The 27,922-nt window shown below is 39.1% G+C and overlaps 1 protein-coding gene across 2 annotated transcripts; it reads left to right on the top strand.

The window, feature by feature from the left end:
- Positions 1-18: 18 nt before the first annotated feature.
- On the top strand, positions 19-24,776 carry OSTF1 (osteoclast stimulating factor 1). 2 transcript variants are annotated; one of them, XM_068176911.1, is made up of 10 exons: positions 34-284; positions 16,175-16,221; positions 16,808-16,858; positions 16,942-17,005; positions 18,216-18,269; positions 18,795-18,902; positions 19,353-19,402; positions 19,519-19,597; positions 20,062-20,160; positions 22,368-24,776. In XM_068176911.1, exons 1-10 carry the CDS (start codon positions 251-253, stop codon positions 22,424-22,426), a joined length of 645 nt encoding a protein of 214 aa, XP_068033012.1. In that variant the 5' UTR covers positions 34-250; the 3' UTR covers positions 22,427-24,776. The 2 variants fall into 2 exon arrangements, with proteins under 2 accessions (XP_068033013.1, XP_068033012.1); XM_068176912.1 differs by lacking the exons at positions 20,062-20,160; positions 22,368-24,776 and adding an exon at positions 19,836-20,046 and having other exon boundaries at positions 19-284; positions 19,519-19,626.
- The last annotated feature ends 3,146 nt before the right edge of the window (positions 24,777-27,922 follow it).

A 27,922-nucleotide genomic window follows, 5' to 3' on the forward strand; every position in this document is an offset into this window, starting at 1 on the left:
GGGAAGCGGCGGGGCCTCGTCCCGCGGCGCGCGCTGATTGGCCGCGTGCCGCTCGGGGCTGGCACGGCGCCCGCGGCCGGCGGGGGCGGGGGGGACCCGCCGGGGACCTGCCCTTCGTCCCGGCTGCTGCCGCCGCTGCCGCGCCGTGCCCGGGGACTGCCGGGGTTCGCACCGCCACCTCTCACCGGGGACCCGCGCCCCGGCAGCCGATCGCCGTCGCGCCGCTCCCCCGTCCGTGCTTAGGCCAGCCATGTCCAAGCCGCCACCTAAACCGGCCAAGCCAGGTGAGGGAAGGACAGCGCGGCCTGGCACGTCCTCGCCGTGCGGGGCGCGACGCAGCCCGCTGCTGCTGACACGTGAATGGCTTGGGTTTCGGGTCTGCGCTCTCAATCAGAGCCCGGGCGAGGGTGGGAATGGGCACGGCCGTCCTTCCGTTCCGGACCGCACCCTGCCGCCATGAAGCTCGGCACCGCACGCCTGGTGTCGGCGGGGAGGGCTGCCCTTCCCGTGGCTGGGAAGCAAAGGGGCTTCCCCCGGGCGCAGTGTCTGGACCGGACCCCGTGCTCGCTCTAGCTCGGGAGAAGGTTCGCGAGTGCCCCCAAGTCGGAGCCATCGCCCAGCGACAGGCTCCCCGTGCCGCGGCTTGTCAAAGCGCTCTTGCCCCGGCCTTGCTCGTCTGCTGCACGAAGCCGCGGTGCTCAGCGATGGCGCTTGGAGTCGTGGCGTGCCCGGCCGGCGGTGGCCGTCCGGGAGCTGCTTGCGTAGCTTGAAAAGCACAGGAAACCTTTTGCCCTTTTTAAGAAACACTGCTGAAGTACTCTGAGGTTTGCCTCCTGCTTGCACGGATTGGCAATATATTAATGTCTAAAATCAGTTTTATAGTATAGTCTCGTGCAACATTCTTCATCTTCAAAGGTGGAATCCACTGTTTTCTCTTGTAGGAGTCCTAACGGCCAGAGTCTAAATGTGCTCCTCGAAATTCAGTTGTCAATGTGCACCTCACCCTTTCTAGTGCATTTAGTCATCAATGTGTAATGTGTTGCTCCTGTGTTTTTTTCAGAAAAATTTACTGCAAAGCCGGTTTTCTAAGAAAATTAATTGCAGCCATAGGTTTTTCTAAAAATAAATTGAAAAGCTATTGGAAGTTGCACAGTTTTAAATCTTAGAATAGAAGTGGCATTTTTCAGGTAAATATACATTATTCTGTCACAAATTTAACCATTACCTTTAGGGTTTTGGGATTTTTTAAGTAAGAAATTGATCTGGAAAGTTTAATGGCTATTTATCATGTTTTTTATCATCTGTCAGTGATAAGCTTAAGTTCTTACTTAGAAATTAAAAATCCTCAGTGATTTTAATTAAATGGATAAGAGTAGTTGATGTCTTCCAAACCAGGATTATCTGATCCCTAAGTACACTCAAATTTCAATTTTTTTTGCACTTGGAATACTGTTTGAAATGCCGATATAAAAAAATATTTAATTCTTAGCCTAACTGAGTATTTTAACTAGACAGATTATAAAACAATTTTTAATTTGAAGTCAAGTAAGTGCAGAAACAGTTTAGACCATTTAAACCATTAGTCTCATCCTGCCTGCAGAAGCAAAATCTGCTAAAGCTCTCTGGCAGTAATTTCATCTTCAGAATTTCCTCTGCCCTGTAGTTTGCTAAGCTTCTTTGAAAACAGCTTACTTGAAATGAAAAAGACAGTAATAAGAGCATTGTTGTTGTGGACCCTTACTGAAAACAGTCAGTACTGAGGGAATCTGCGGGCTTTTGAAAGGATGTGGTGTTTCACAGCTGAATATGTGTGGAAAATGGGATTTTCTGAAGACGTTGGTAACTCAGTTTTCTATTTTTCAAGAAAATTAGTTAAATTTAATGTAAGATTCTTAAGGAGTTAGAGGCTATAGCCCTGCCTAACTTACAGGAGCCCTCAGATTGAGAACTCTCAGACATATTCTGTCTAATACTAGGTGTCTCTCCCTAGTTTCATGGGGTGCAGTTTGTGGTGTGCTGATAAAATCTGATCTGATAAAATGCGGACTGTCATCAAAAGGACAGAATCCCTACCCCCACCATCCCTTTCTGTTCCGTTTAGTCATGTGACAAGCTGGCGATGCTCTCAACTTTTTTATGTTTGGTTATTTGTATGTCGGTGTAAGGTTATTTTATGTCTGATGAACTTGCTGAGCTGGTTTACCAGCATGAGTGCTTGACACAGCAAAAGGAAATTTGTAGGAGAAGGAAGACAAAGAAAGTAAAATTGTCTTGCTAATGACTTTCAGAGGGTAATAAGATTAATTTTTCCAAATCTCTGACTTTCGAGGAGATAAAATTTTATGGTATCTGTTGTGTTAGATTTTTTTTAAAGTAATTTTCTGAAAATGATTGCCTTCTAGCAAACTTGAAAATATCTCTGTAATTGCATGTCTGACTTCTGTATGTTATACAGATAATACACCTTTGATACTGTAAAATAATTTCTTAGGGTTATAGATAAATAACCCTATCATTTAAAGACATAAATATAGGAACTGCATATGGAGACATAGTTTCTACAGCAGTGGAAGGCTGTCTCTTTTGGTGGCATTTTGACTGCATTTGCTAGAATATCTTGGTGCCTTTGGCCAAGCTCTATTGATTTTTCTTCAGTGATTATTAGGTATCATGTCTATAAGCTCTGTCAGGAAACAGCAAGCCTGCTTGCATTGCTGATGAATTACTACAGTTCAGGACAGACAGAAGAGAAAACCAGACATTGGTTGCTGTCATCCATTCCTCTGTGTTGGGGAAATATGAAGTGCAGATTGGACAGAGAAGGAGGAAAATATTTTGCTGGTGGGGAAGTGAAAATATATAGTGAAATAAATATCCTTTTTAGAACACTGTGTCTTCACTGCTCAATTCAGGGATTTTGGACATCAGTACTTTAAAAATGTGGGGAAAAGAGGTGATATGAAGGAGGTAAACCAGCTACCTGTGACACTGTCATTTTCTTCAGTACATGAGAGCATTTTTTCTGACAGATTGCTTTTCTGTAAATCCTATTCTGTGCACAGCACATAAGGATTTCAGTTACAGAGAGATATGTCAACATATGTTAGACAATTGTGTTTGTGAACACTTGAGCTAGTCTTCTGGGTCTGTAGTCAGCCCTTGGGTAAGGGGACAAAATTGTTTATAGAGACTCTTAAGTCTTTTAGCTTGTAGTGTTTTGGTTTTTTTTTTTTTAAGTGCTTTGCTTTTCTCATGCAACTCTGTATTACTGTTTTCTAGCTGTAGTTTTTATTTAGACACTCTATCAAAAATGGAATGGAGTGGATGGTGAAAGTAGCAGAAACATACTTTTCTGTCAGCATTATGCAAGAGTAGGGTTTTCTCTCCATCTTTAAGAAATCTGTTGATGTCTCAAGCTACAATATTCTTTGCAGAGCTCATATCATGTTGGATATTAATCCTGTTTACGAAAGTTGCTTATTCAGTACTTTGGATTTGACGAGCTTTAATGGCTTCTGCTTAGTTGTCTGTTACTTAAGCAGTGTTTTCTTGAAGAGTGCTGTCTGGTGATGTCTTTGTGATTAAAGCCTTATATAGTGTGCAGCGAAAGCTTTTGGGGAGATGAAAGGGGTGTACCAATATTTTTTAAAAACCTTACTCTCATGTTCACAGTAAGGTTTGTTGATCCTGGCCTAGACTTGACACATTTATATTTTATGGAGAAGTACCAGCCTGTGTACCAAGGAAATTAGAGTTTTAAATTACTGCAGTTGAGAGGGAGGCAGGAGGAAGCATAAGGATTTAACATAAAGGGTTGCTACCTCAATGCAGTTTTGTTGACTTTCTCCCCCTAGTAGCTGTCAGAGTTAAAAGTAGGATTCTTGACATAAATACTTAGTTTGAGTCATAAACAAGTTCACCCCAATTCTAAGGTGAAGTATGAGCTGTGACAGCATTCACAGGAGCAGAACACTCACATTGAGTCACATGCCTAAGGCCTTGGCAGTAGGCTTTAAATTTGGCATAAGTGATGGTGGTTTGGGTTTCTTCTTTACTCAGAGAAAGGTTTCTGTTAGCTAGGAAGATGTGAGCATGTGAATGTGGGGAGTTACATTGCAATCATTAGGTCTGTGGGGAGAAAAATGTCAGATAAACAATTAAACAGTTCCCAGTCTGCTTTCAGTATGAATTATAAACTTTCATTTCTGACCTCAAACCCTCTTATTACTGCAAGTTGCTGGGACCTCCAGCAAGCTTCCTGAAAGTGAAGGCAAGTGAAGGCATGCTGGTATTTATAAAAGTAAAATTGATAAGATTTCAGGAAGATTTCATCATCAGGCTATGACAGTGGCACTTATATCTTCTGTGAGAATATTTTTACTTCTGATTTTCTGTAACGAAATGACATTTGTTCCTTCCCTTCCAGGTACCGATTAGTGCAGTCCATGATTGTTCCTGGATACCTCAGTTTGTCATCTAGGCTGGCACCAGTCTATGCTTTGCATTTTTTAGTATGCCCTTCCCCTCCTCCAACATATATTCTCTGTGTTTACTTCCCCCTTCTCATAAGAGTTACTTAGAAGTTGAAGATGGTTCTCTAAATACTGGGGACTCCACCTTTTTCTACCTCCATTGTGGCAATCCTTAAATGCTGTGTTGAACTCTGCTGTGTCTGTGATCAAAATGCTAAAGTGCAAATGGCACTCCTGTAGAAAGTACTTCCAATACTTTTTTTTGTACCTGTTTGGAGGCCTGTGTGCAAAGCACCTTGTTTTCCAATTCTGAATGCTACAGGCTTGGGCCAGAGAGGCTAGAAAGCTTCCCAGAGGAAAAGGACCTGAGGGTGTTGGTCGACAGCTGTCTTAACATGAGCTAGCCCAGGTAGCCAAGAAGGCCACTGGCATCCTGGCCTGCATGAAAAGTGGTGTGGGCAGCAGACAGTACCTGTCCCCCTGTACTGGGTGCTGGTCAGGCTGCACCTCAAGTCTTGTGTCCAGTTCTCGGCCCCTCACTACACAAAAGACACTTGAGGTGCTTGGGAGAGTCCAGAGAAGGGCAGCGGAGTTGGTGAAGAGTCTGGAGAGTAGGTGGAATGAGGAGTGGCTGAGGGAGCTGGGGGTGTTTATTCTGGAGGAAGGGAGGCTCAGGAGACCTTATTGCTTTGTATGACTATCTGAAGAGAGGTTGTACAAAGATGTGTGTTTTTTCTTGTCCCAAGTGACAAGTGATAGGATGAGAGAAAATGGCCTCAAGTTGTGCCGTGGAAGTTAAGATTGGATATTAAGGAAAATTTCATCACTGAAAGTGTTTGTCAGGTATTGGAATAGACTTTGCATATTTTCATCTTTTGGGTGGCCATTTGTTACAGGTAGTGGTTCAAATTAGTTTTTTTCAATCAAGTTGGTGCTTGAGTAACTGATTCTGGACTGTTTCTATCCAGCATTATGGCAGCAAGGAGAAAGGTGGCTGATGAGAGCCCAGGATTAGGTTGAACCATTTAAGAGGTTGATAGACTTGTGTTTTTTAACTAACTGTAGATTGCCATAGTCAATTCTGATTTTCTGCAGCACAGAGATTATCCCTCTGTGTACTGTGGGCACTGACAATGCATTGTGACACACAGTGAGTCAGTTCATCTTGAGTTAGTTATTCTGATTTTTATGGCAGTCTTGATACTCAGTCTTAATATAGCTAATGAAAACATACTGCATCAGGATAGGATCAATATCTGATAAGTAGCACCTTATTCAAGTCAGTGAGATTTAATTATGGCTCTCTATGGAGATGCTAACAAAAAACTCGTATTGGTCCAGTGGGTCCAATCCTTGGTAGCTCCTGTGAACATTGACTTACCACCATCATTATTTTGTTTAAAATATGCGTGTTTTGAACCAAGGACAGTGCTGGGGTGTTTTTTTGTTTGAGGACGTAATATTAATTGACAGCTAATGAAATTTCATTATCTCTCCTTTGATGGTAAAATTTCAGCTTAACACAAATACCTAGGTAAGTAATACCGTGCAAGTATAGGTTGGTTTTTTGTTTTTTTCCTTTTTTAGCTTTTCATTAGGTGCGTTGAAAGCAAATAAGAGAGAGTGGAGAATTTTTTGGTGGTAGAGGGGATTTTAATGCTAATGTCTGTGGCGGTTTAGAGAAGCTGGAGTAAAAGAACAGAAAGGAAGTGGGGAAAAAAAAGTCACTGTGAGAGAAACAGCAACTCCTTGTTGCTGTGCTCATTACTTAGCACTTCTTTGAAAGCAGTCTTCTCTTAATGGTACTGCAATTGATTAAAAATAAACCTCAAAGTTGTAAGAAGAAAACAAAAATATTTCAGTATTTTTAGAAAATAGTGTTTTGGTTTTGTGAGTTCTTTTTATTATTTTGCATTATGAAGCACAGCAGGTATGTCTCTTCAGTACCTATCAGAAACTGCGTTTTTAAGCTGTTGTTACTGTTTAGTTTCTCTGTTTCATTGCTTTGATGCACTTAGTGGGGAAAGGATTATTTTAGAATTATGAGTTGCATGTTTCCCTTCCTCAGAAAAAGCTGCAGGAGTTTATAAGTAAGTTATTCACAATAAATTAAAGGGCGTGGGATTGGCCTAACCTGACATTAGGTTTATGTTGCTAGTTACAGAGAGTAGTTAGTTTGACTCCCTTACTGTGATGCATTGCTGAAGGGAGGGTTTGGCAAGTTGTGACTTGGGAGGTTTGTATGCTGAGTATTTGTATCTATTGAGTATGTATTATAAGTTACATTTTTTACTTGTCAAGTAGTTGATTTGCAGATGTTTATTAGAAATTCCATAAGAAGGGAGAAGACAGTCTTATAACTAAAGTTTGGGATTTGTGAGACTGAAATATTACTGGTTAATGTCTCAAATTTAAAAAAGCAGGGTGTACTTTGCTTTCCATGATATGTAAGATCAGGTGGAGAGAGCATGAGCACCTGAGGATGACCACAACAAATCAACCCGTGTTTATCAAGAAACTGGGGTTTGAGGCAGATAAGGGAAGAGGCCTGTAAGTGTTTTATCATGTCTTCCTTTACTCAACTGGATCAGGTGTGAAAACTCCCTTCTGTGGGGAAGGTGTCAGACATTCATACCAAGCCTGAAGGTATTCGTCCCTGCTGGTGGGGTATAACTAACTCAACTACTTGAAAGGCAGATGTTGTATCTTAGAAAGTGCCATAAACCATCCAAAACCCCAACCCCAGACCAATTTCTGAAGCCTTCCGCCAGAGAGAACTGCAGATGATCCACAAGTGTTATAGCAGAGAGTGTTAATTTCTGCTCCCCCCTCGGAGATACCTGGCCATTCCCACCTGAACCTGAGCATATGATAATACATTTAACTTTGTGCTTCATGGGTTTTTCCCTATGGATCAAGGTTGTGACTATCACTTTGATGTGGACATCAAAATTGCTAGTCTTGTCACTGGGTCCATGGGTGGTGATATCTTTCTGTTCTTATCCTTTCTTTCTGTATTTCTTCTCCTAACTTCTTCTGGAAATATATTGTAAACTGAACAAAAAGTTCCAGTCAAGGCCTTAGTAAAAGCTGGCTAAATTAAAGTTTCTGAAGTGCTTTAGTTTGTCTGGATTTTGCTTTAAAAATTGCCAAGTACCTAATTCTACCTTAATGTTCTGAAAATTTGCATGTAAAGGTTTGCTATTGAAGATTTTTGCTGTTTCTCCTGTACACTGCTCTAAATGACTCAAATAACCTTCCCCTAAACCCACCAAGCAGACCAGGGCACAACAGGGCTGAAAAGAAAACCCCTTTGAATCTGTCCCTGTGCTTAGAAAAAGATTTGTTGTGGGACATATCACTGCTCTGTGCTTCCATGTATTTTTCTTTTAAAAGGGATACTCCTCTCATTAATCATGCTGAGAATAAAGTAATTCATGTGTGCCTGGTGCATTGAAATTTTAAAAAAGTACATGTGTGCAGTGCGGAGGATCAGAAACGGGACATCATGCCATGATCAAGTGAAGCCACCTTTATTATACAGAAACCTGTATCTATAATATATTATAATGTCCATGTCCCTCTAGCTAATACATAATTGACCAATCCTAACTGTCCATGCATCTGAGACTAAATGCTAATTGGATCACCTGATTCTACACACATATTGCTGTGGTTGTCTGGCCCACCCTTAGTCCTCTTTTTTTTTCACTTTCCTGAACTTTGCTGACAACTTGTTGATTCTCGCTGACTCTTCTTCTGTCTTCAAGGAATCACTGTCCCCGGTCCTTGAACTGGTTACTTTGTTACCAGAAGGCTGGACTGTGCATCTGCTGAATGTGTCCATTGTCCTGCAAAAATTCCTCAACAATTCCCCCTTCTTGTTTTTGCACAAGCCAGACTGACTTAATAGCTCGCTTAGCTACCCTGTGTACACATTGCATTAAGCAAGGCACTATAAGCAAAATTGCTGAAATAATGCAAAGCACCATAATGCCAGAGTGTACTAAGTCCTTAAGACACCCTGTTAAGCCCCAAGATCTTAGCTATTCATCAAAAGAGTTCTCAACCACTGTGAGCTTTTTCATATTCTTTTTAAGCTGTGACAGCTTCTTGTGAATGGATTCAGAGTGATCAGAAAGGTTCATGCAACACATTCCTTCAAGATCCTCACACCCATGTCCTGGTGCTAGCAGTAAAAAATTAATGGCAGCTCTATCTTGTAACACAGCGTGGTGTATGGTACCTACATCAGAGTTCATTCCGTAGTGGGGATGTAATGTTAATTTGTTTCCCTGTCCAACATGCCAATCACCTCAGCTGTGTAAGGGCCTTTGATGAGGCTACTCCTGGTGAAAAAATTGAGGCTAGAATAACTGATGGAGTTCCCCACAATTATACATCATCTCTATATTCAGGGCCCAATTGATGCACACTACTTCTTGAACGCTGCAACTTGTGACTGATGTTAAGCATCTGTCGGATACTAGGGGCAAACAATGTTAATTTTCCAAAATAACATGGTCCTTTCAATGCTTTCTGAGATACTGCAGGCCAGGCTCTATCCACACAAATAAGGAAAACTCCAGGAGGTAGAATCCTTACTGATTTTTACTTTGGGGGTATAGGCCAAACCCAATTGGCACAGTATGCTGTGGTATTGTAATACCACAAAGAAATAGATGATATCCAGGTGCTACAATCTTTTGCTTTTCCCAATTTCTCACTAACCATGTTCTTCCTTTTGTAATTTCCAAAAAACAAACAATAATTTCCAGGCATTGATCCTAAAATATCCAATTCCTGTGGTTCCATACCTGTAGTATTTAACTCTTGAGCAATTGTGAGTGCTTGAACTCCTATAGGGTTTCTGAGGATTCCCAATTTGTCACATTGATTTTTGGTAATGATCCCATTCTGACTAGCACACCAGCTCGACCAGGCCTTACTTAAGTTGCTATAAATTGTGGCTCTGGTCCAACACCCAAATTCTTCAAAGGAGTCTAAAGGAACACCAATTAAACATGTGCGAAATGGATCAGAAGGTGTAGCCAATGATAAACAAAAGGATTTCTGCCCTGTTTTGTTGGCCCATGTGACCCACATGTTAGTTCGATGTTCAGTGTTATATAATCCCTGTGTTTTCCTGATCATTGCACAGATTATCATTGTTACTACCTGCCAAATTATTGCCATTGCCATAGCTGTCGTTGTTGATCACATCTATACCTTGCCCAGTCTATACCTTTGGCTTCGTCCCACTGATTGTCAGAAACATAGTGTCCTTGTGGTATTGCTATTCTTCCTCCACACTCAGTAGCTGTTATCTGACTCTGCAAGATAATCTGATTTGTTATGGCTTGTTTAGCCAAGTGCAATTTAATCCAAAACAGTCTTCTTTGGTCTTGTGTTTCTATCAAAGACAAAGCCTGGCTAAAATTCCACTGTTGTAAAAGCAGTCCTTGAAGAGGGGCAGGTGGAGGCTGTCTTTGATTATTAGGCCCTAAAAATATTGCTAGTGTACTTTCTGGGGTAAGTATGTTAAGTATGTTAAAGCATCTATTGCATACTAAGTTTCTGCTTTTTCTTTTGAGCTAAGGTTAGATTGTTTTCTTGGCGAATTTGTCGCCAAGTTTTCAAATTACATTTTATACAATGAACCTGAAGCCATGGCTTACATGTATAGCCATGCATAGGACAAGCTTTTTCAATCTGATTTACAATCTGTGATGGAAGTGGTGGTAAAGCATCAGTGCCAGTTACAGTTACTCTAGGTCCAGGTAACCATCCTGTTCCTGCAATCTCCAGCAGCCGTGGGGAAAATTCCGAGCGTTGATCAGCCATCAGGTGTTGGAGAGGGGGGTCCAGGTGTGTCCAGATTCGGTCCTAATTTGTTTAGGTGTGTCCTAATTTGTTCCTTGACGAACAAATGAGTGTAAAGGACTTAGTGTGTAACCCATCTGGGAGTGTAAGAATGACATTATATGATAATTGTTGGCTCATATGCAATACTTCATCAATACTTCTAGCTTGAGCAGTTGCAGTAGCCCAGGGTCCATTGCCAAGCAATTGTTGTGCTGTTAAGCCATACAGAGGGTCTCCCTGAGCTCGAGGTCTTGCTGCCTCCTGATTGCATTTTGTTTCCCAACTTTTATGAAACTGAACTTTTTGGTGGGGGGGCTTTTATCAGTTGTACAAGCACTTGAACATTGGCTGGAATTAATGTGTTAGCAGAAAAAATATACTGCGGGAGTGACTGTGCAATTTGGGATTTTAAGCCATATGGTGAAACTGCAGCCTTCAATTTCCCAAAAATTTTCCAGTCAAATGGCTCCCAGTTTCAACCCATAGGATTAGTAACCACAGGGAATTTTTCAATATCATTCAGGAGGAAAGTCCCTTCCACAATAGCCTCAGTTATAACTCCCCTCCATTTCCTTTTCTGAGCTGCTTCTATTTCAGGGTCGCATTCCAGCTCTAACTCCTCATCCACAACAGCATGAGACGGAGGCTTTTGTCTACCCTGTCCCCACACCAGAATGTGGATGTGGTATCTGTTTTCCCTTTTGCCTCTCCGAGCATACTATCATTGGCAGATCCCTTTTCTCAAAAGAATAATCCCTTTTGGGGACAACTGAGTCTTTTTGTTGAATCACTGATTTTTGTAAATTGTTAACTAAGGATTTCAAATCCTCCTCAATAGAAGCACCACTCATAACAACATCACCGTCCTCATCTTTATTACCCAATGTATGTTTTGCTTCTAAGTTACTGCCACTGCCTGTTTCTTCGCTTTGAGCATAATTTTGCCTTGATTTACACAGTCCAAGCCTCTGTGGGACACTCCAGCTCCCTCATTCTCCTTCTGAGACGGGGTGCAGTTGGGATAACACCCAGTTTGAGAGTGGAGACTGAGCTGAGGGGTTGTGGACTGCGTGATGGGATATCTAAGGTTGTAGAGAACAGTTGCTGGACTGAACTGACTGTAAATGCTTGAGGCTTTGGATTTAAATCAGAAGCAATAGCTGCACAAGCTGCTGCTGCAGCCTTTCTCTCTGCCTTCATAGCCTGCAGCACTTCTATGATAGTTTTTCCCAAGGTAGCATACTTAGAAGCCTCTTTTGCTTCACCGCCCCCAGACGTAGCACAGTCCCATAACATTTGCCCCACAGCTTCCCATGTCGAAATCTCAAAGGCATCCTGCACTCCTGCTATGAGGTTACAGTCCCAAGCCCAGTGAATAAGTCCCTTCAGAGTGGAAGTCTCGTATTTTTGTTCTATCTTAGAGAGGATATGTTGGAGGAGTTTTTGGACTCCATCTCTCTCATGGTCCGACCTCGTGTCCTCCCCGGCCGCTCATCTGATCAGGGCGAGATTCAAGTCGTCTTCACCTGGAGCACTCCAGACTTTTACTCCCTTTTCCTCTCGCCGGGGCAGTGAAGATACTTTCGACCGGCTTCCCCGCTTCCCGAAGACTGTCGCTGATCCTCTGCACAGCAGCCAAGTTGCTGTCTTCGGGTCCCTTGGACGCGGATGGTATCACATCGCTTGGGTCACCAGAAATGCAGTGCAGAGGATCAGAAATGGGACATCACGCCATGATCAATGTGATCAAGTGAAGCCACCTTTATTATACAGAAACCTGTATCTATAATATATTATAATGTCCATGTCCCTCTAGCTAATACATAATTGACCAATCCTAACTGTCCATGCATCTGAGACTAAATGCTAATTGGATCACCTAATTCTACACACATATTGCTGTGGTTGTCTGGCCCACCCTTAGTCCTCTTTTTTTTCACTTTCCTGAACTTTGCTGACAACTTGTCGATTCTTGCTGACTCTTCTGTCTTCAAGGAATCACTGTCCCTGGTCCTTGAACTGGTTACTTTGTTACCAGAAGGCTGGACTGTGCATCTGCTGAATGTGTCCATTGTCCTGCAAAAATTCCTCAACACATGTGGTCTGTGTTCTACTTACTTTGTTCTTTAAAAGTGTGTGGTGAGAAGTTGCAGTCAGTCAACTTCGATAAGTTCAAATCCGTGCAAATTACTGGTTCGCCATCCTACCAGAATCTTGAAACATTGTTTGTACTAGAGAGATGGTTGTAAGTGGAAACAGAGGAAGACCTCAGGTACTTTGTAAATCTTTGTGTCCTCCAAAGCAAAAATTACTGCCAGTGCAAGCTCTGTCTGCATGCCTAGAGGTAGGTATTGCTAGATAAAAGTACTCCCAGTGATTACAGGTGCCTAATAAAATACGATTTCTCTGTGTTTGCAGAACAAGGATTCAAGTCTAATATGCCCTTTGCATGCTAACATTTTATTTTAATCTTCTAGACTGTATTTTTGCATTAGAATTTGGTGCCAAAAAATCAAAATTTACAAATATTAAAGTCTTCTTGTTCTAAGCTCTTTAATGAAGCAAAGTAAACAGGCTAAATATCAAGAAATTTTTAAAAGATTGGTGCCAGTAATGAGTAGTGTTTAACTTCAATATACAGTACTGTGAAATTAATATTAACAAGACCTGTAGTTCTATAGATGGAGATCTGTACTTTGTATTCCATCACAGAAGAATGTTTTAGCATGTGTCGGTCTGTCTCTGACACCACAGTTGAACATTTGGGGAAGTAACTCTCTGTTTCAGGTTTACAGAATTTAAAAAAACCCCACAAACAATAAACAATGAATTGCCTTTTATTTAAACAATGTGCTAGCCATAACTGTAATCATCATCAGTATTTCTAGTCTTCTTTGTCTCCACAGGTGTGATAGCTTTAGAAAATCTGTTGACACATATGCAGTACGTTAGTATGAAAGACATGAAACACACCAATGCACATTTCTCCTTTTTCCCTGCTTTCTGCCATCTTCTCATTTCCCTTTTTAATATTTCTTACTCTTCCCTTTTGTTGCCCATATTTCCTCCTCTTACATTAAACACTGAAAATCGGTGCATGATTGTTGCATTCTCCATAGTTGTTGGTGGGCAGTTCTGTCTTTTGTTTTTATGTCTTCTGTGTGAGAAAGCCAAGGAGAAGGGTCATTACTCCTGTCTTCCATCCTGTTGTGTCAACTCTTGTTCTTTGTTATTTTCTTTTTTTTCTTTCTTGTTTTTTTGTTATTGTTGCTTAGCTTCTCCACAGCTGCAGTTCACGTTTCATGCTCAAGCTCTTTGGTCCAGGATGCATTACTGTGTGCTGTTTTTTGTGGCTTTTGTTCTTCTCGCTCCAGTCTCGGGCAGCCCGGGCGCCTGGCTAGGCACTGCCTTCTGGTGAGACCGAGGCTGCCGCGTGCACGGAGGCTCCAGGGCTGAGCGCTCCAGGGTGGGTAATGCAGCTTTCGTAGCCGTACGCTGAGAGAAAGCAAAGGGACGAGAGAAGGCACACCTTGTCCCGCGTGGCTGAGAACTGTTTATTTCCCGCGTGGCTGCAGCGGTGGTCGTAGCAGCGTTCCCAGGTTGTGTGTGTGGACAAAATGGTGATTGAACAAGGGAAGCATTGGATTAAATAGGGGGCGGGCAGACAGGGGTGGAAGGCCCCCTCGCCCAATGGGGACAGACGACAGGGGAGTGACACGGACCACGGCAACCTACGTGGATAGATAACGGGTGGATACAGCATTCTGGGACAAATAGGATTGCAAGGATGGTGTGACTGACACAGAACTTTCAGGAATAAACAGGGGGTGGCTATAAGATAGACATGTAAGAGCTCCCGTGGTAGACAGCTTGGAGCAGACCACTGTGAGGGGGAAATAAGGGTACAGAGAACCAACCTAACTAACATTTATTAAAATCCCAAACTGAACCAACCCGGCATACAACAGTCCTTGTTCATCATCTCTGTATAGGTAGTAAACATCACTCAGATTTCATTCTTTTTAGCTGTTACCACAGTTGGAAGTATTTTGTTTCTGGGGCAAAGTCTGAGAAGTGTTGGACTGTCTATGTCTAGGAAATGGATGCTGTGTGAAATAGAGAATCAACCAATAAAGCCAAATTTAATTCCTTATTAAAAATTAGGAACTGGGAGAAGCAATAACATATTGGGGAAAAATATGTACAGTATCTACATGTACTTGGCAATGTGTTTACACAGATTCATCTTATTTTTTTAGTTTTACATACACTTAGTCACAAAAAAGCCTGAGAATAGAGAACTGCAGAAGTGTCTTGCTTAGTTATTGTGCCTTGGCAAGTGTGCCTTGGCATTGTTGTTGGTAGGGAATATCCAGAGGCATTTGAAAATATAGTTAAAGAGCCACCCCCAGGGATGCTGCAAAATTGCAGTTGGGTACCATCCTCCTTTCTCAAGGTGGTTAGCATATTCACCTTCAGAATGTCATTTCCAAAGCCCTTAAGTTAACGTTCTAAAATGTTCGCTTTTGTGGGGAGGATTTTAGATACTGGGATAACAAAGACTACATCTAGTAGGAAAAAAATTAAAAAATTTATACAGATTATGGTTCTTAATTAGAAAGGTAAAGGCTTATTCTTGAGACCTACTCAATCTTTCCTCACTCATCTCCATTTAATAAACAATATGAAACATTGCATGTGCACACTTTATTTTACAGTACGGTGTTTGGTAGTAAGTTCATCAGTTTCTCTGAGGACACAAAATAGCCTAGACCTAATGTGACCTAAGTAACACATTCTCCTAGTGGATCAGACTCTGCAATTTTAAACAAGTTAATCTGTATAAACACAGAGAGTGTAAGAACCTGTGTAACCTACACTTGCAAGTTTAGAACATTTAAAAGTAAATAAACCTACATGCTTAAGACTTCAGGTACCTAAAAGTAAACAATACAGAACAGTCTGCCTAATATATTCCTCTGGTAAGTTCAATGGACTCCAGCAGTTTGACTAATTAAATTGTGTAACATACATGTTTCTTCTATATTGTACTTTCTGTTCATGCTCTTGAAATGTACCTTTTGAATTGTAAAAATAAAGTTTGTAGGGAAGCTTCTTTTGCAGTTCATGCAATTTAATTTGAACCTCTCTGCATTAAGGTTATTTTTCCTTGGCTTGAATGCTGCTGTCAACCCCTTCCAAAGTGCCCTATTAAAACATCTGTTAGTCACTACTGGAGTTGCAAACCCTATGCCTTATTTTAAGCATCTGAATAGAACAGGACATCAGTTGTACATTAAATAGGACTTTGTGACCATATGTCATTTTTCTTTATGAGTTCTGTGTTACTGCATTATTTTTCTAATAATGACTGCAAGTAAGTGTAAGAACATGTTGGTGATATTGGTCATTGGTTTGTTTGTTTTTTCTTAATTCTTTGTCATTTGACAGATTTGATGTTAGTAATAAAAGTACGTACAGCAATGTAGGAGTGTGTGAGGGTATATATGAGTGAAATTAGTCTTTTCCTCAAAAATCAGTGACAACACTTCTGTTGTCCAGTGAGCTATAAAGACCATGTTAAGTGTGCAGAAGAGGCTGCTTACATGTAACTGATCAGGTGGCCAGTTTCCTTCACAACCCATGTTGCTGGGTTTTTTAACTCAGGCTGCTGAGTCTTTTCATCATGATTTTCTTTGATAGAGGTATAGCACAAATTCATTCCGCAACTGGCGTTAAGCTTAAAGGAATGTATTTGGATTTAAGGGCTGCATTTAAAGAAATGGTACTGGTACTGACTTTTTAATTGGGTTTTTTTGTTTGTTTGTTTTTTTTAGGGCAGGTTAAAGTATTCAGGGCCCTGTATATGTTTGAGCCCAGAACGGTAAGTACATCTAGACTTCAGTGGTTTGAGAGTCTTACTTTTAACCTTGTCCATAATATTTCTTTAGTTCTGCTGTTATTACTGTTGATGGATAGTCATTCTTAATGTGAGTAAAACTGTCTTGATTAATCATCAGTCACTTTTAAGAACAGCTCTGTTTAAAAGCAGCATGCTTTCTTCTGTAGTATCAGTTGCCTACAATTAAAGATCAGAAATCTTGAATAATTTGTTATTTCTTCCAAAGACAGCAATGATTGTTGAGACCTAAGAGATCTGGAGAACTGGGAGCAACCAAAAAGATTTCCCAAATGAAGTTAACAAACCTAAGAGATATTTCACTGCTTCTTTTGCACCATGCTTTGTTGGAAAGGCCACAGTCTTCCTGTGTTGTTAGAAAGTCTTCCTGTGTTGATCCAGAAAGTTAGCTGTAAGCAAGTCAAACTAAGGACTGTTGTCTTGGTGATAGAGGATTTGAGTTATCATTCTTTTGAATGAAGAGATGAATGTATTCTGACTTATCCAGGCATTTGTTTTTCCTACGTACATATATTCAAATGTATTTGTTTACTTGTTATTTTTTTTTAAGCCAGATGAACTGTACTTTGAAGAAGGAGATATCATTTACATCTCAGACATGGTGAGTCTAAGACATCCCACATGGACTGAGTACTTCTGAGATGCAATATATCCCGTTTAGAATATTTTCCATTTTCTCTGCAGAGTGATACGAATTGGTGGAAAGGAACTTGCAAAGGGAGAACTGGACTAATTCCAAGCAACTATGGTAAAGTCTAGAATATTTTTATTTGGTAAGATAATTCACAATTAAAGGAAATCACTAAATAAAAAGACATCTTCTCAAAAATAGACCACAGTATTGGTACTCAACAGTACTCTACCATGTATTTCAGAATATATCTATCTGCAGTATCAGTTACCACTGTACCTCAGCAGTGGACAAGCTGTCTGGTGTTTTTATAACCTAGGGATAACTTGAGTTTGCTGATTGTTCCTGTTTCTGATTATGTGCTTAACAGATACTTGAGACACTTTCTGTTTTGAGGGGAAGAACACTTGGATCTAAAGGATGGAGTTTTGCTTGCCTTCTGCTCTTTTTTTAGTGAATATATTCTGCCACAGAAAGCATTAGTTTCTTAGGGTTTGCACCACATTAAACATCCCAAATATATTTGGACTGAATAGAAACTGCTTTTTCAGATTCAACTAAAATCGTTTACAAAAGCCATGAGTACAGACAATACAACACAATTCCTCCAAGTCCTGCCAGGAATTGCAGGCAGAGTAGCAGTGTCTTATGACAGATTGCATCACAGCTGTCAATGTGACTTAGGTTGATTCATGTTGTCCGTTCTTCAGTAGGAGACATTATGGTAACAATGCTCTGTTTCCCTGCCCTGTAGTTGATAGAAACATATTAATAGAAATCTGTGGTGTAGTCATTGAGGCTACATCAACTTCCAAACTGACTCTATTCTTGCTGCTTGCCAGAGGTCAGAGGTCATGCACTATTAATATGCAAGAAGACTAATTTATACATGTTGCATATCTACATTCAAATTTCTTTTGAATATTGGAGTGAATATTTAAAATAAACCAAACAAGGTATTAATTCATGTTCCCATTGAGATTATTTGTAAAGCTTTGATTTTAGACCATGGTGGGAGGGGTGGTGTGTCTGTCCATACATTTGCAAAACTGTCATGTATAAGCAGAACAGAAGCTTTTGCAGACCTTAAGAACAAATAGTACTAGGACCACATCTTCTCATTTAGACCAGTTGTGCAATGTGATGCTGTTTGAAGTTTTCACAAGGTTTTCTCTGAATTAGTTTCCCATAAACTGGAAATTAAAGTGCATCTCACTGGTCTGTCATTCACAAAATTCTTTTCAGTTTGGAATCAAATATGTTTTGTTTCCACACAGGTTTCAAATACATGTTTCAGAAGTAGTTAGAATTTACTCTTTTGTTTCAGTGGCAGAGCAAGCAGAGTCTATTAATAATCCACTGCATGAAGCTGCCAAACGAGGTATGTTCAGTGTTTTACTTGTGTGATGCTAAAGGATGATTTGCTTGTTTTCTACCATAATAAGAACAATCATAATAACAATAATAATAATATAAAATATATAATAATAATTATAATATAATATTTAGAATGAAGATGTTCTACCTGTTTTGGTTGTCTTGCTTCTTGAGCAAGTTATCTGGTAAGTTTTACAGCTTTGAAAAGGTGAGATACTGCCTGGTGGAATTGCCACTCTGTCTATACACAGAGGAAGTGTGGTACCATCCATTGAACTACATAGGGATATAAAGGTCTTCTGGGAATGGAAGAAAAGATATTTGGTATGGCTTAGTATGACTTTGTCATTATTTGCTATGACTAGGTATGACTGGTTATTCAATGAATTATAAATATTGCTGCTAATCACTTCCTTTCTTCAGAAGTTCATGGGACAACTGACACAATTTAGAAAGTACTGTTTACTTGTAATGGTTCTTTTAACTTTCCAAGCAAAAAAAGATCATCAAAACTGATTTTGTCTTTCAGGCAATCTGAGCTGGTTGAGAGAGTGTTTGGATAATCAAGTTGGTGTCAATGGGTTAGACAAAGCTGGAAACACAGCTCTGTATTGGGCATGCCATGGAGGTCATAAAGGTATCAGAGCATTAATTTGAAATTATTGTTCTCTAGTTTTCTTGTTATTTTTGTTAGGCTGATGGATAAAATTGCAATGCTAAATAATAGGGTTTTTTCAGTGTAATTCTATTTTTTTTCTTTGATAAAAATCAGGCTAGGAGGTAGGTTCAGCTCCATCCCAGTGCTATGTGTTTTGTTGTTGCTGTTAAAGCAGGCATGCTCATTAGTGTAACTTAGAGGCAGAGTAGAAGAAGGACAGATGAAAAAGAACTCTGGTATTATTTGGGGTACTTCATGCAGAAGCATTTTTTGTGACTAATTGTTGTTTGCCCAATGCAGTCTGATTTACAGATTTTCATTAGCTGATTTGATTGGTCTTTCATTGAATCTTAACTACAGTGAATGCAAAAATAGCATAATTCCTTTCCACAAAATTCTTCTCTTATCATCTCTTCCTGTTTTCTGCAGATGTAGTAGATGTCCTGCTTACCCAGGCAAACTTAGAGTTAAACCAACAGGTAGGTTGAATCCATAGATCCTTAAGAGTAGAGGTGTGATGTTACTCACCATTGGTAGAAGCTGAAAGGTTTTTTGCTGCATTTTAATCCTGTTGCTTTTCCCTCTAACTCCACAGAACAAATTGGGAGACACAGCTTTGCATGCTGCTGCATGGAAAGGTTATGCAGATATTGTAGAGATGCTGCTGGAAAAGGGTAAAGATCTTCACCAAGGTTTCAACAATCTGTGTACAGACTAGATTCCTGAATGTTTAATTTGTATTTCTTAAGTATTTCTCTATAAATCAGGTACAGTCTTTAGCCAGCTCACCTGCCTGACTTGCAGGAAAAGTCTTGCAAAAAGTTCTGGCAGCTGTGGAAGGTAGACATCTCACCAGGTCAAGATAATTTCATTGTGCTTTACAGACAAAAGTAGGCACTTAAACCCCAGAACAGCAATGACATCTGCTTCTTAAAAAGGAAGAGCAGCCAGCAAGTTTCCTAAACAACTGTAGCTTATGCAAGAGCATCCATAGCTTTTTGTCTGCTTCAGAGCAGTCAGTGGCTCAGATTCCCTTGTCCATTACTGTTCTACCCACATTACCAAAAGTCTTATCATAATGGCATTGGTTAAGAAATAACTGGGATTGTGATTCATGATGAAAATTTTCTTCATGAAGGGGCAAGAACAGATCTGAAAAACAACGAGAAGAAACTGGCTTTAGATATGGCAACGAACGCAGCTTGTGCTTCCTTGCTTAAGAAGAAACAGAGTGCAGGTATTTCTGATTTTGTTTTTCTGATAATTTTACTTTTGGAAAATTAATACTTTAGCCAAATACCAATATACTGATAGCCATAAAAAACATTTGGGAGGTACATAGGCTAAGAATTGTGTTTGGAAGGGCTTGCTTGAGAGAGTTAGTTTAGAGCTATGATAGGAAGATGGTTTATCACATGCCATGTTGCTGACTCCACACAAAATGCCACATTGTATCAGCAAGAGGCATAAGAGTTCAGAAAGTGTGAAAATACTAAGGGAAGATACGAAAATAGAAGACGGGCCCTTCAGGCAAAATGAAAGCAGGGATGGAGCATACCACAAGGGAGAGGGTACAAGAAGAAAGCAATGTCCTATCTTTCTCCATATGCTTGTGTGTTCCTCCAAACTTAAGCCAAACAAGCACCGACATACGATCCTCCTTTTCTTACTGCTAAAATTTTTTGCTTTCTTATTTCTGTGTGTCTCTGAGTGACTGAGAAATAAAGAAAGAATGCTTTCAAGTGTTAATTAAAATAGTCCCACTGCCTCCCACTGTCTTCATCTCTTCTAATAGCATAGTGTCCATGTCCAAAAGAGTTAAAGAGGCTATTTTAAAAAGCTAAAGACTGAATTGTTCAGTATTGTGTAACTGCAATTGCCTGTAGCTTTCAGGAGGCTGAAGTAAGGGTGGAAACTCTAAGTGGAAGAAGAAATCACTTTAAAACACAGGCAGGGTTATAGTTGAGTTTGGTGGGATATTCAGTACAGCAGTTGTATTGTCTCAGGTCTAGTGAGAACAGAGGGATTGCTAACCTGCAGGAGCCTAGAGGTTACAGTGATTAAATAGAGGAATAGCTGACTGCAACAAGAGCAATTGCAGCAAAAATACTGTTCTGCCTTTTGGTAGAGGTAAAATCAGGATTTCCCAGAAGACTGGCAAGTTATTTCTCCCAATCTTGGTTCTTAAGAAAGCGGTTGTAAAAAAGGGCAGATGTCCTTCTCTATGTGTGTGTGTGTGTGTGTATGTACATATATAAATATATGTATACATTTCTATCTACACATATACATTATTTCATTCATATGTATATAATACTTTAAATATGTATGTATAGTATATATAATTTATATATATATATATATATATATATAATATAATATATTCCTAAAGTTACTTGATCCCTATTTGTTACACTTCATACGTCTTTGCATGTTGATTGTAGGCACCTAGTACAGGTGTTTTCTCTTTTCTGATGTCCCAATAATTATACTAATGTTTTATTTCCTGATGCTAATTAACTAATCTACATAACTAATCTACTTCTTCACTCCCTTTAAAATAATTTTGTTTCAATGAGTAACTGATTTTTTTGTCCTTAGTCACCTTGTCTGTCACCAGTCTTTGGTAATTTCACTCCCTGTCTTTTTTTGCTTGCCTTGATATAACAGCTGATATTCTCAGTCTAACTACAGTTTCAGTATTAGCATCCTTGTTAATTTTTGTGTCTCAACGTGGCATTTTATAATATCTCTGACACCACTGATCTGTATACTTTTCTTGCATTTTGTATTTTCTTGGTTATTTTCACTAATTTAATTTTTCTGTCTCTGGAGTCTGCATTTAAGTATTTCCAGTGTCTGGATGTGAAACATTGTTTTTTCAGAGGTTCAGTTCTATATCAGCAGTCTTCTCCCTTGTTCCTGTTTACATAAGACTTCTATCATAGTCCAGCTCTAAAAGTGTTTTATTGGAGGAAGCTTATTTTGTCTCCACTTCAATGTTCAGATTTATGTTTTACACGTACTGACAGGTTTTCAAATGTCAATTGCTGAAGTACATTCTAAAAATCTAACTTATTAAAATCATATCACAGAAATGCAAAAAGATTGTGTTAATTGTGCTGCTAAACAGGGGAGCAGAAGAAATGTAGAGAAGAAATGTAATTTGTACTTTATTGAAATATGACCCCTTCACCACAGGGCTCTGCAATTTTCTCTCTTCCTGTTTTCCTTTTGCTGTTCCTCCTCCTAAAAATGTGAATAATTTTTTTCACTTAGATTTCTTTTCTCAATACAGTCGAGCAGGTTCATTTTAAACTTACTCATTTTTCTTGTTCCAGAAGTCTAGGATAACAAGGGTTATCAGCTCTGTGAACTATGTCAGTCTTGTTTCCTCTGTGCCTGGTATTTTCAGTTCGCTTTTTAAAATTTGTTTCTTTGCAGGTACTGTCCGAACATTGAGTAATGCAGAGGAATACCTTGATGATGAAGACTCCGATTAGCTTTTTTAACTCTGTATGGAAAACTATAACTTGCATTGTCTGTGTCTTTTCAAAAAATATCTTCTCAACTGTAAAAATATCTCTCTTAGAGTATTGCAATATAGCATATTAATGAGAGGGTGAAATCCTGCTTTACAAAGGAATAATCTTAATGTAGCCAGAAGATGTCACTTTTTAAATCAGATTTCCTTTTTGGAATTATCACAGAGAAGGTGTGGCATACCTTTATCACTGAATATGGCAGAGAACCATCTTCTAAACTCACAGGTTTCATCTCAGGCCTTCCCAGCAAGTGCCTTGTATTTCTGGAATACTGAAAGGTCCTTGTGGGACAGCAGGACACCACTGCTAATATTTCCCCAAATCCCACTGGATATATATTCCTTCATGCAGGTAATACTGACAGTCAGTACTGGCTGGCAGCCATAAATGGAGATGCTACTATAGAGAGGGGCAATTGTTTGCGCTCAATGTCTGATTTTTAATTTTGGTAAAATTTTTTCCCTTCCTTCCTCCATCCCTCTAAGTGAGGTGCAAAATGACGTGAGACAATCTGCCTCAGGAATGCTTTATCTTCTCTGTTGCTGTGGGCCCAATCCCTGAAATGTAACACAGGTGAAAGGCTTGCTTAAGTCAAGTTTGCTTTAGAAATTGGACTTTGTGGCTTGATTATTTTGCTTTTTAAAGTGTATTATGCTGAAACTATTTGTAGTGAAAGGAAGGCAGATTTTTTTCTATTTATCCTGCCTAAAATTTTTAATACTGATCTGTGCTTTTATTTTTTGCAAGTGCTCTTATGTCTTGTCCTAGATTACCTCCAAGTTTAAGTGTGTTTGAAGTAATGAGGGAAGATGTGCATCAAATATACCACAGGTATCTTTAGAAGAGATACCTGAAACTGAATAAACATTTTTAAAATGTATTGCTGCTTCCTGTGAATTAAAGAAAAGTGGAAAATAAATTCAGCTACTTTCAAGCTTCCCTGCTGAGTTAAAAATTAGTACTTCCTTCAGATTGCTTAAGTAGCTGTAGCCAAATATTGCACATTACTGAGAGATACTTTCCTATTGTGATGGTAAGTAAATGTTACAAGTATTTGAGATACAATCTCATTTTCAATTTTTTGTTGCTAACTTCTCTAATAGAGACTTCTAACCAATTCATTCTAACACAGCAGTCTGTGATACTAAAACAAAACCAAAAAAAGGAGAAAAATAAGGACAAAAAAAAGTTCTTGTGAAAGACTGGGGATAAATGAAAAGTTCTTGTGGAAGTCTGGGGATAAATGAAAATCACACTAAGTATTTAAGAGATTTTAAAAAGTGTAGAGCACTCCTAATTTCCCATTTTTAAAAATACATTGAGCCAGATTTTTATTTTTATCATCCTGTAGAGAACTAGATGCCAGTAAAGCTTGTTAAGCTCTTATCAAAGAAGGCAGTGTTTGATTGACCAGATCTGTTTAAGATGGGGACATTGCACAAGCAGTCATCTGCAGATGTAATTCTAGACTGTTTAAATGTTAAAACCATAGAACAATGTTTTAGCCCTATGCAATACTGTGGTTAAATGGACAGTGATGTTTTATTTTGTGTGAACTTGAAGATCCTAGGGGGAAAGAAACAAAAACCAAAGCCACCAATTTTTTCTCTCTAGATTTCATTAGAACGGTTGTTGAACATAACTCATTATATTTAAGACTGTTCTGCTTCATATTTAATCAGCCAGCTCTTTTATTAGCTCAGCCTTTTTTAGTAGTTAAACCGTATTTTATGTTGCATACTGTTGATTAAAATGATGCAATTGCAAAGTGCAAGCTTTAAAGTCCTGTAATGAGAGGCAAGAAGGTTCAGGTATCTGTTACATGAGTCTTTTTCCTGCAAAAACAAAGCTCACAAGCTTAAAATTCTTCAGTGTCACAGGACATGGATCAAGTCACTATTTTTTCTGTGGACCTTTGGAGGCAGAGTCTGTATTCATAAATAACTCAATGTAATGTCTTCTGCTGCCATGGCTTCAGCAGTCTACAAGGAAGAGGTTATGTTCCTGTCTGTGTAATTAACAGCTGCCAGAAGACCCTGTGTTCTTCTGCAGACAGATCTAAGTGCTGCACAGGAATGAAGCACAAGTTGAGCCCAAGGATTGCATCCAGAGTTCTTGCCGGAATGTCCTGAAGGAAGCACATTTACATCAAAAGGCACCTATGGAGTGCTGTCATTTTTTTACAGGACAAAATTTACTGCTTTTGTTTTTTCCCACAACTTTGTTTTTCTTTATGAAACTGTCTGTTCATCTTGTGAAATACAAATCACTGTGAAAGCTTTCAGGCAATAAATTACTTCTTGTCTAACTCCAAGACTAAAGTTTTGATTAAAAAAAAACCCAAAACAACACAACATAATAAAAAAAAAAAACAAGACAAATATCTTCCAGGTAGAAGAAATTACAGCTGGAGTAAGCTAATACAGCATCTTACTGGATATGCAAACTTACTTGCTCCCCCTTTTCTTCAGTGTTTGCACTACAGACTTATTTGAATTTAAGATTTTTTCCAAAGGCAGGTACATTCATGTGTGTAACAATAAGAAAAATAGGGGATTTAGGAACAGCAAATGGAAAGTTTTCAAGCTCATGGTATCTTAGAACTGAACATTGAAGGATTATTCTGGCTTTCATACTTCTGGTTGAATCAATGTATGCGCCTTTCTTTTGAAAATCAGCTGTGTTCCCATCAGAAATTTTGTGCTGTTAGGGAATAGAAATTGTTTGGATTGATTTGAGGCTCTTTGAAACTAAATTAGTACATTTTCTGTTGGCTTCATCAGAGGAATCAAATGCTTGATCCCTGTTTTATGGAAGGAAAAAATGGGACATTTCTTGCATTGGCTTTAGTATAGTTACTGGATTCTTGATAATTTTCAAATTAATATGTTGTTTTTCTAAGACAAAGCCCATCTTACTGAATTCCACTCTTATACATCCCATCACCTGAAATGTAATTTACCTAAAACAGTTCAGGTCACACTAAATATTTAAACTGAGTGGCTCATTTTCTAACAAAGTCTCCAGCTCTGAACACTGACTTCTTATTTCTGAAGACATTAATGTGTTTCTTGTGTTTGAGTTTTATATCAAGGACCAAAGATTGCTGAAAGTAAGTTAGCCTGACCTTGTGGTCACTTCATTTGCATGCTACAAAATCAGATGTTTGAGCATGCAGCACACATCAAAATTAAAAATTTGTTTGCAGCCATTGCCACCTTCTAAGGAAACCATTGAAACACCATGGAACAGAGTAACAAATAATGGGGCATCAGTCATCTGCTTCATGAGACAGATAAAAGCTGAAGTTACTAGAAGTGTTTCAGGAGAATATTAGTCAACTGTACTTTGATCTTATCAGGAGACAAAACCAAGCAGAAATGGTTTTGAAGAACTTGGAACAGAAATCTTAATAAGAAATTAGTTTGATACAAAATCAATATCTTTATTTGCTAAATAGATGAAAAGGTAAGAGCTGGGTTGGTTTTGGTTGGTTGGGCTTTTTTTGAAACTATGCATTTACAGAAGCTATAAATAAGACAATACCAAAAAGCATTTCAGAAAAAAAGTTATTTTACATCACTAGTTCTGGAACAGAATGTGGACTGGTGGTAGTGTCTGCCTGTGGCAGAAAAAAACTACCAAGTGGCCATTTACCTGATGCCTGTTGTTTCCTAGCTGAGAGTTGATGCTGAATATTATGTGTCTCACCTGTGGCCTTTTCTAGAAAGCCACATCATTACTTAATCCTCCTACCAAGGTTAGTAGTTCCTCCTTTGAGCTCTGTAGAGCAGTCCATAGAACTCCAGAGAATTCTGGAAGACATTCCTCTGTGACATTGTGACATTGCTAACCTGTGAGCAATGCCACTGGGAAAAGTAGTGTGGTCCAGCTAATGTTCACCCTCACAGTTACAAAAACGGTTGTTTCTTGTGGTTGTGAGCAACTCCTGAAATCAGAGGCTGGAGGAATCTCTTGCAGAGATAATGGTAATTTAGGTTGGATTTTTAAAGTAAATGTGCAGCAGTACAGAACTTGACAGCGTTACCAGCATTCAGCTGTTTCATGTGTCAAGTTTATGCAGCCAGGAAAGGGTCTGTAACTTGCATTGTTCCCTTGCGAGTTACTCCTTTCCCTGAAATTCTGAAGCACACATTAGAGTAACTGTCTGTTCTATTCTTTCTTTCTCTCTATCCAGAAATGGACTTCTCACTTTAAGGAAATTTAGTGAGATTTAATATAAAACAGGTAGGAAGACTCAAAGTGCCACAAGAAAATAGGACATTGGGTAGTTTGATATGGTCATACTTCTGATTTGAAATGTCAAGCAAGTCGGTGGAATCCAGTGAAGATACATGGGCAATGGAGGACCTCTCTTGTTAAGCTCAGCACAAACCTGTATTCGTTTTCTTGATTTACGTTGCTTAATAAAGTATATTTTTGCTCACAGCTTTACTGCAGTCACACCGCCAATTAACTTTATGTCTACAGGGACATAGTGAAATTAATGACCATCTTCAGTCTGTTTTGACCATCTTCAGACATGCTTAACATAAAATTAGAATCAAATGCTCACAATTTATATTCAATTTTAATGTGTCTTTCCTGTTCAGCAGACTTATACAGCACATGTAGTTTCATAATGTTAGTAAATTACTCAGACTTTGTTAATTGAAAGCTCTAATTTTATCCTTTCATATAATTTACCTTTTGTGGTAAGAGATGGTACATTTCATATAATCTGAAATTCATTAAAAACTAGTATATATTCTTCTCAGTCTATCAATTTTTCACTTCTCTTTTATGCTTTTCCTGAAGATTCCTGTTTAAGCCATTTTCCTAGAAAATTCCAGCTTCATAGCTATGAGTTTGAAATGGAAAAAGAATGAAGAAATAAAAATTATGTCTGGCCTACATGCACTTGCACTGAAAGCAAAAGCAATAAACATTTTATTGACCAAAATGTTGTGTTAGAGGTAGATTGAGTAGTGGGCATTGTAATTAAGAGAAACTTAGATTTATTAGAGCCTGAGCTAGCATTTAACTTTTAACTACTCCCATCTAATCAGAGAATGTGATTTCAATTCAAGTTACAATTCTATGAGTACTTTTCTGAAAAATATTTTCCACATGGAGTTACAACAGTGGAGAGTCATGGCATAATGCAATTTCAATCAAATGTCATTCTGCTAAAAGGTTATAGAGTGCTCTCTAGTCAGACAGGAATAATTCAAAAGTTCATATAATTTCAGAGGCTTAACCACAGTGAATATTTTCTCATCTGTTGGATAATGTCAGAAGAATTTTCATAGGCTTCTTCCAGCTGAAAAGTGCTGAAAGTGAAAGAGTGCTGAAAGTGTTTTAATTACTTCCAGTAGGTATGACAAGATTATTCAAACTAAATGAGTTTGAAATGAAAAACCATTATTACACAGGAGAAAATAGGTGGAAAGG

Source organism: Anomalospiza imberbis, chromosome Z, assembly GCF_031753505.1.
Source record: "Anomalospiza imberbis isolate Cuckoo-Finch-1a 21T00152 chromosome Z, ASM3175350v1, whole genome shotgun sequence".
Classification (NCBI taxonomy): Eukaryota; Metazoa; Chordata; class Aves; order Passeriformes; family Viduidae; genus Anomalospiza; species Anomalospiza imberbis.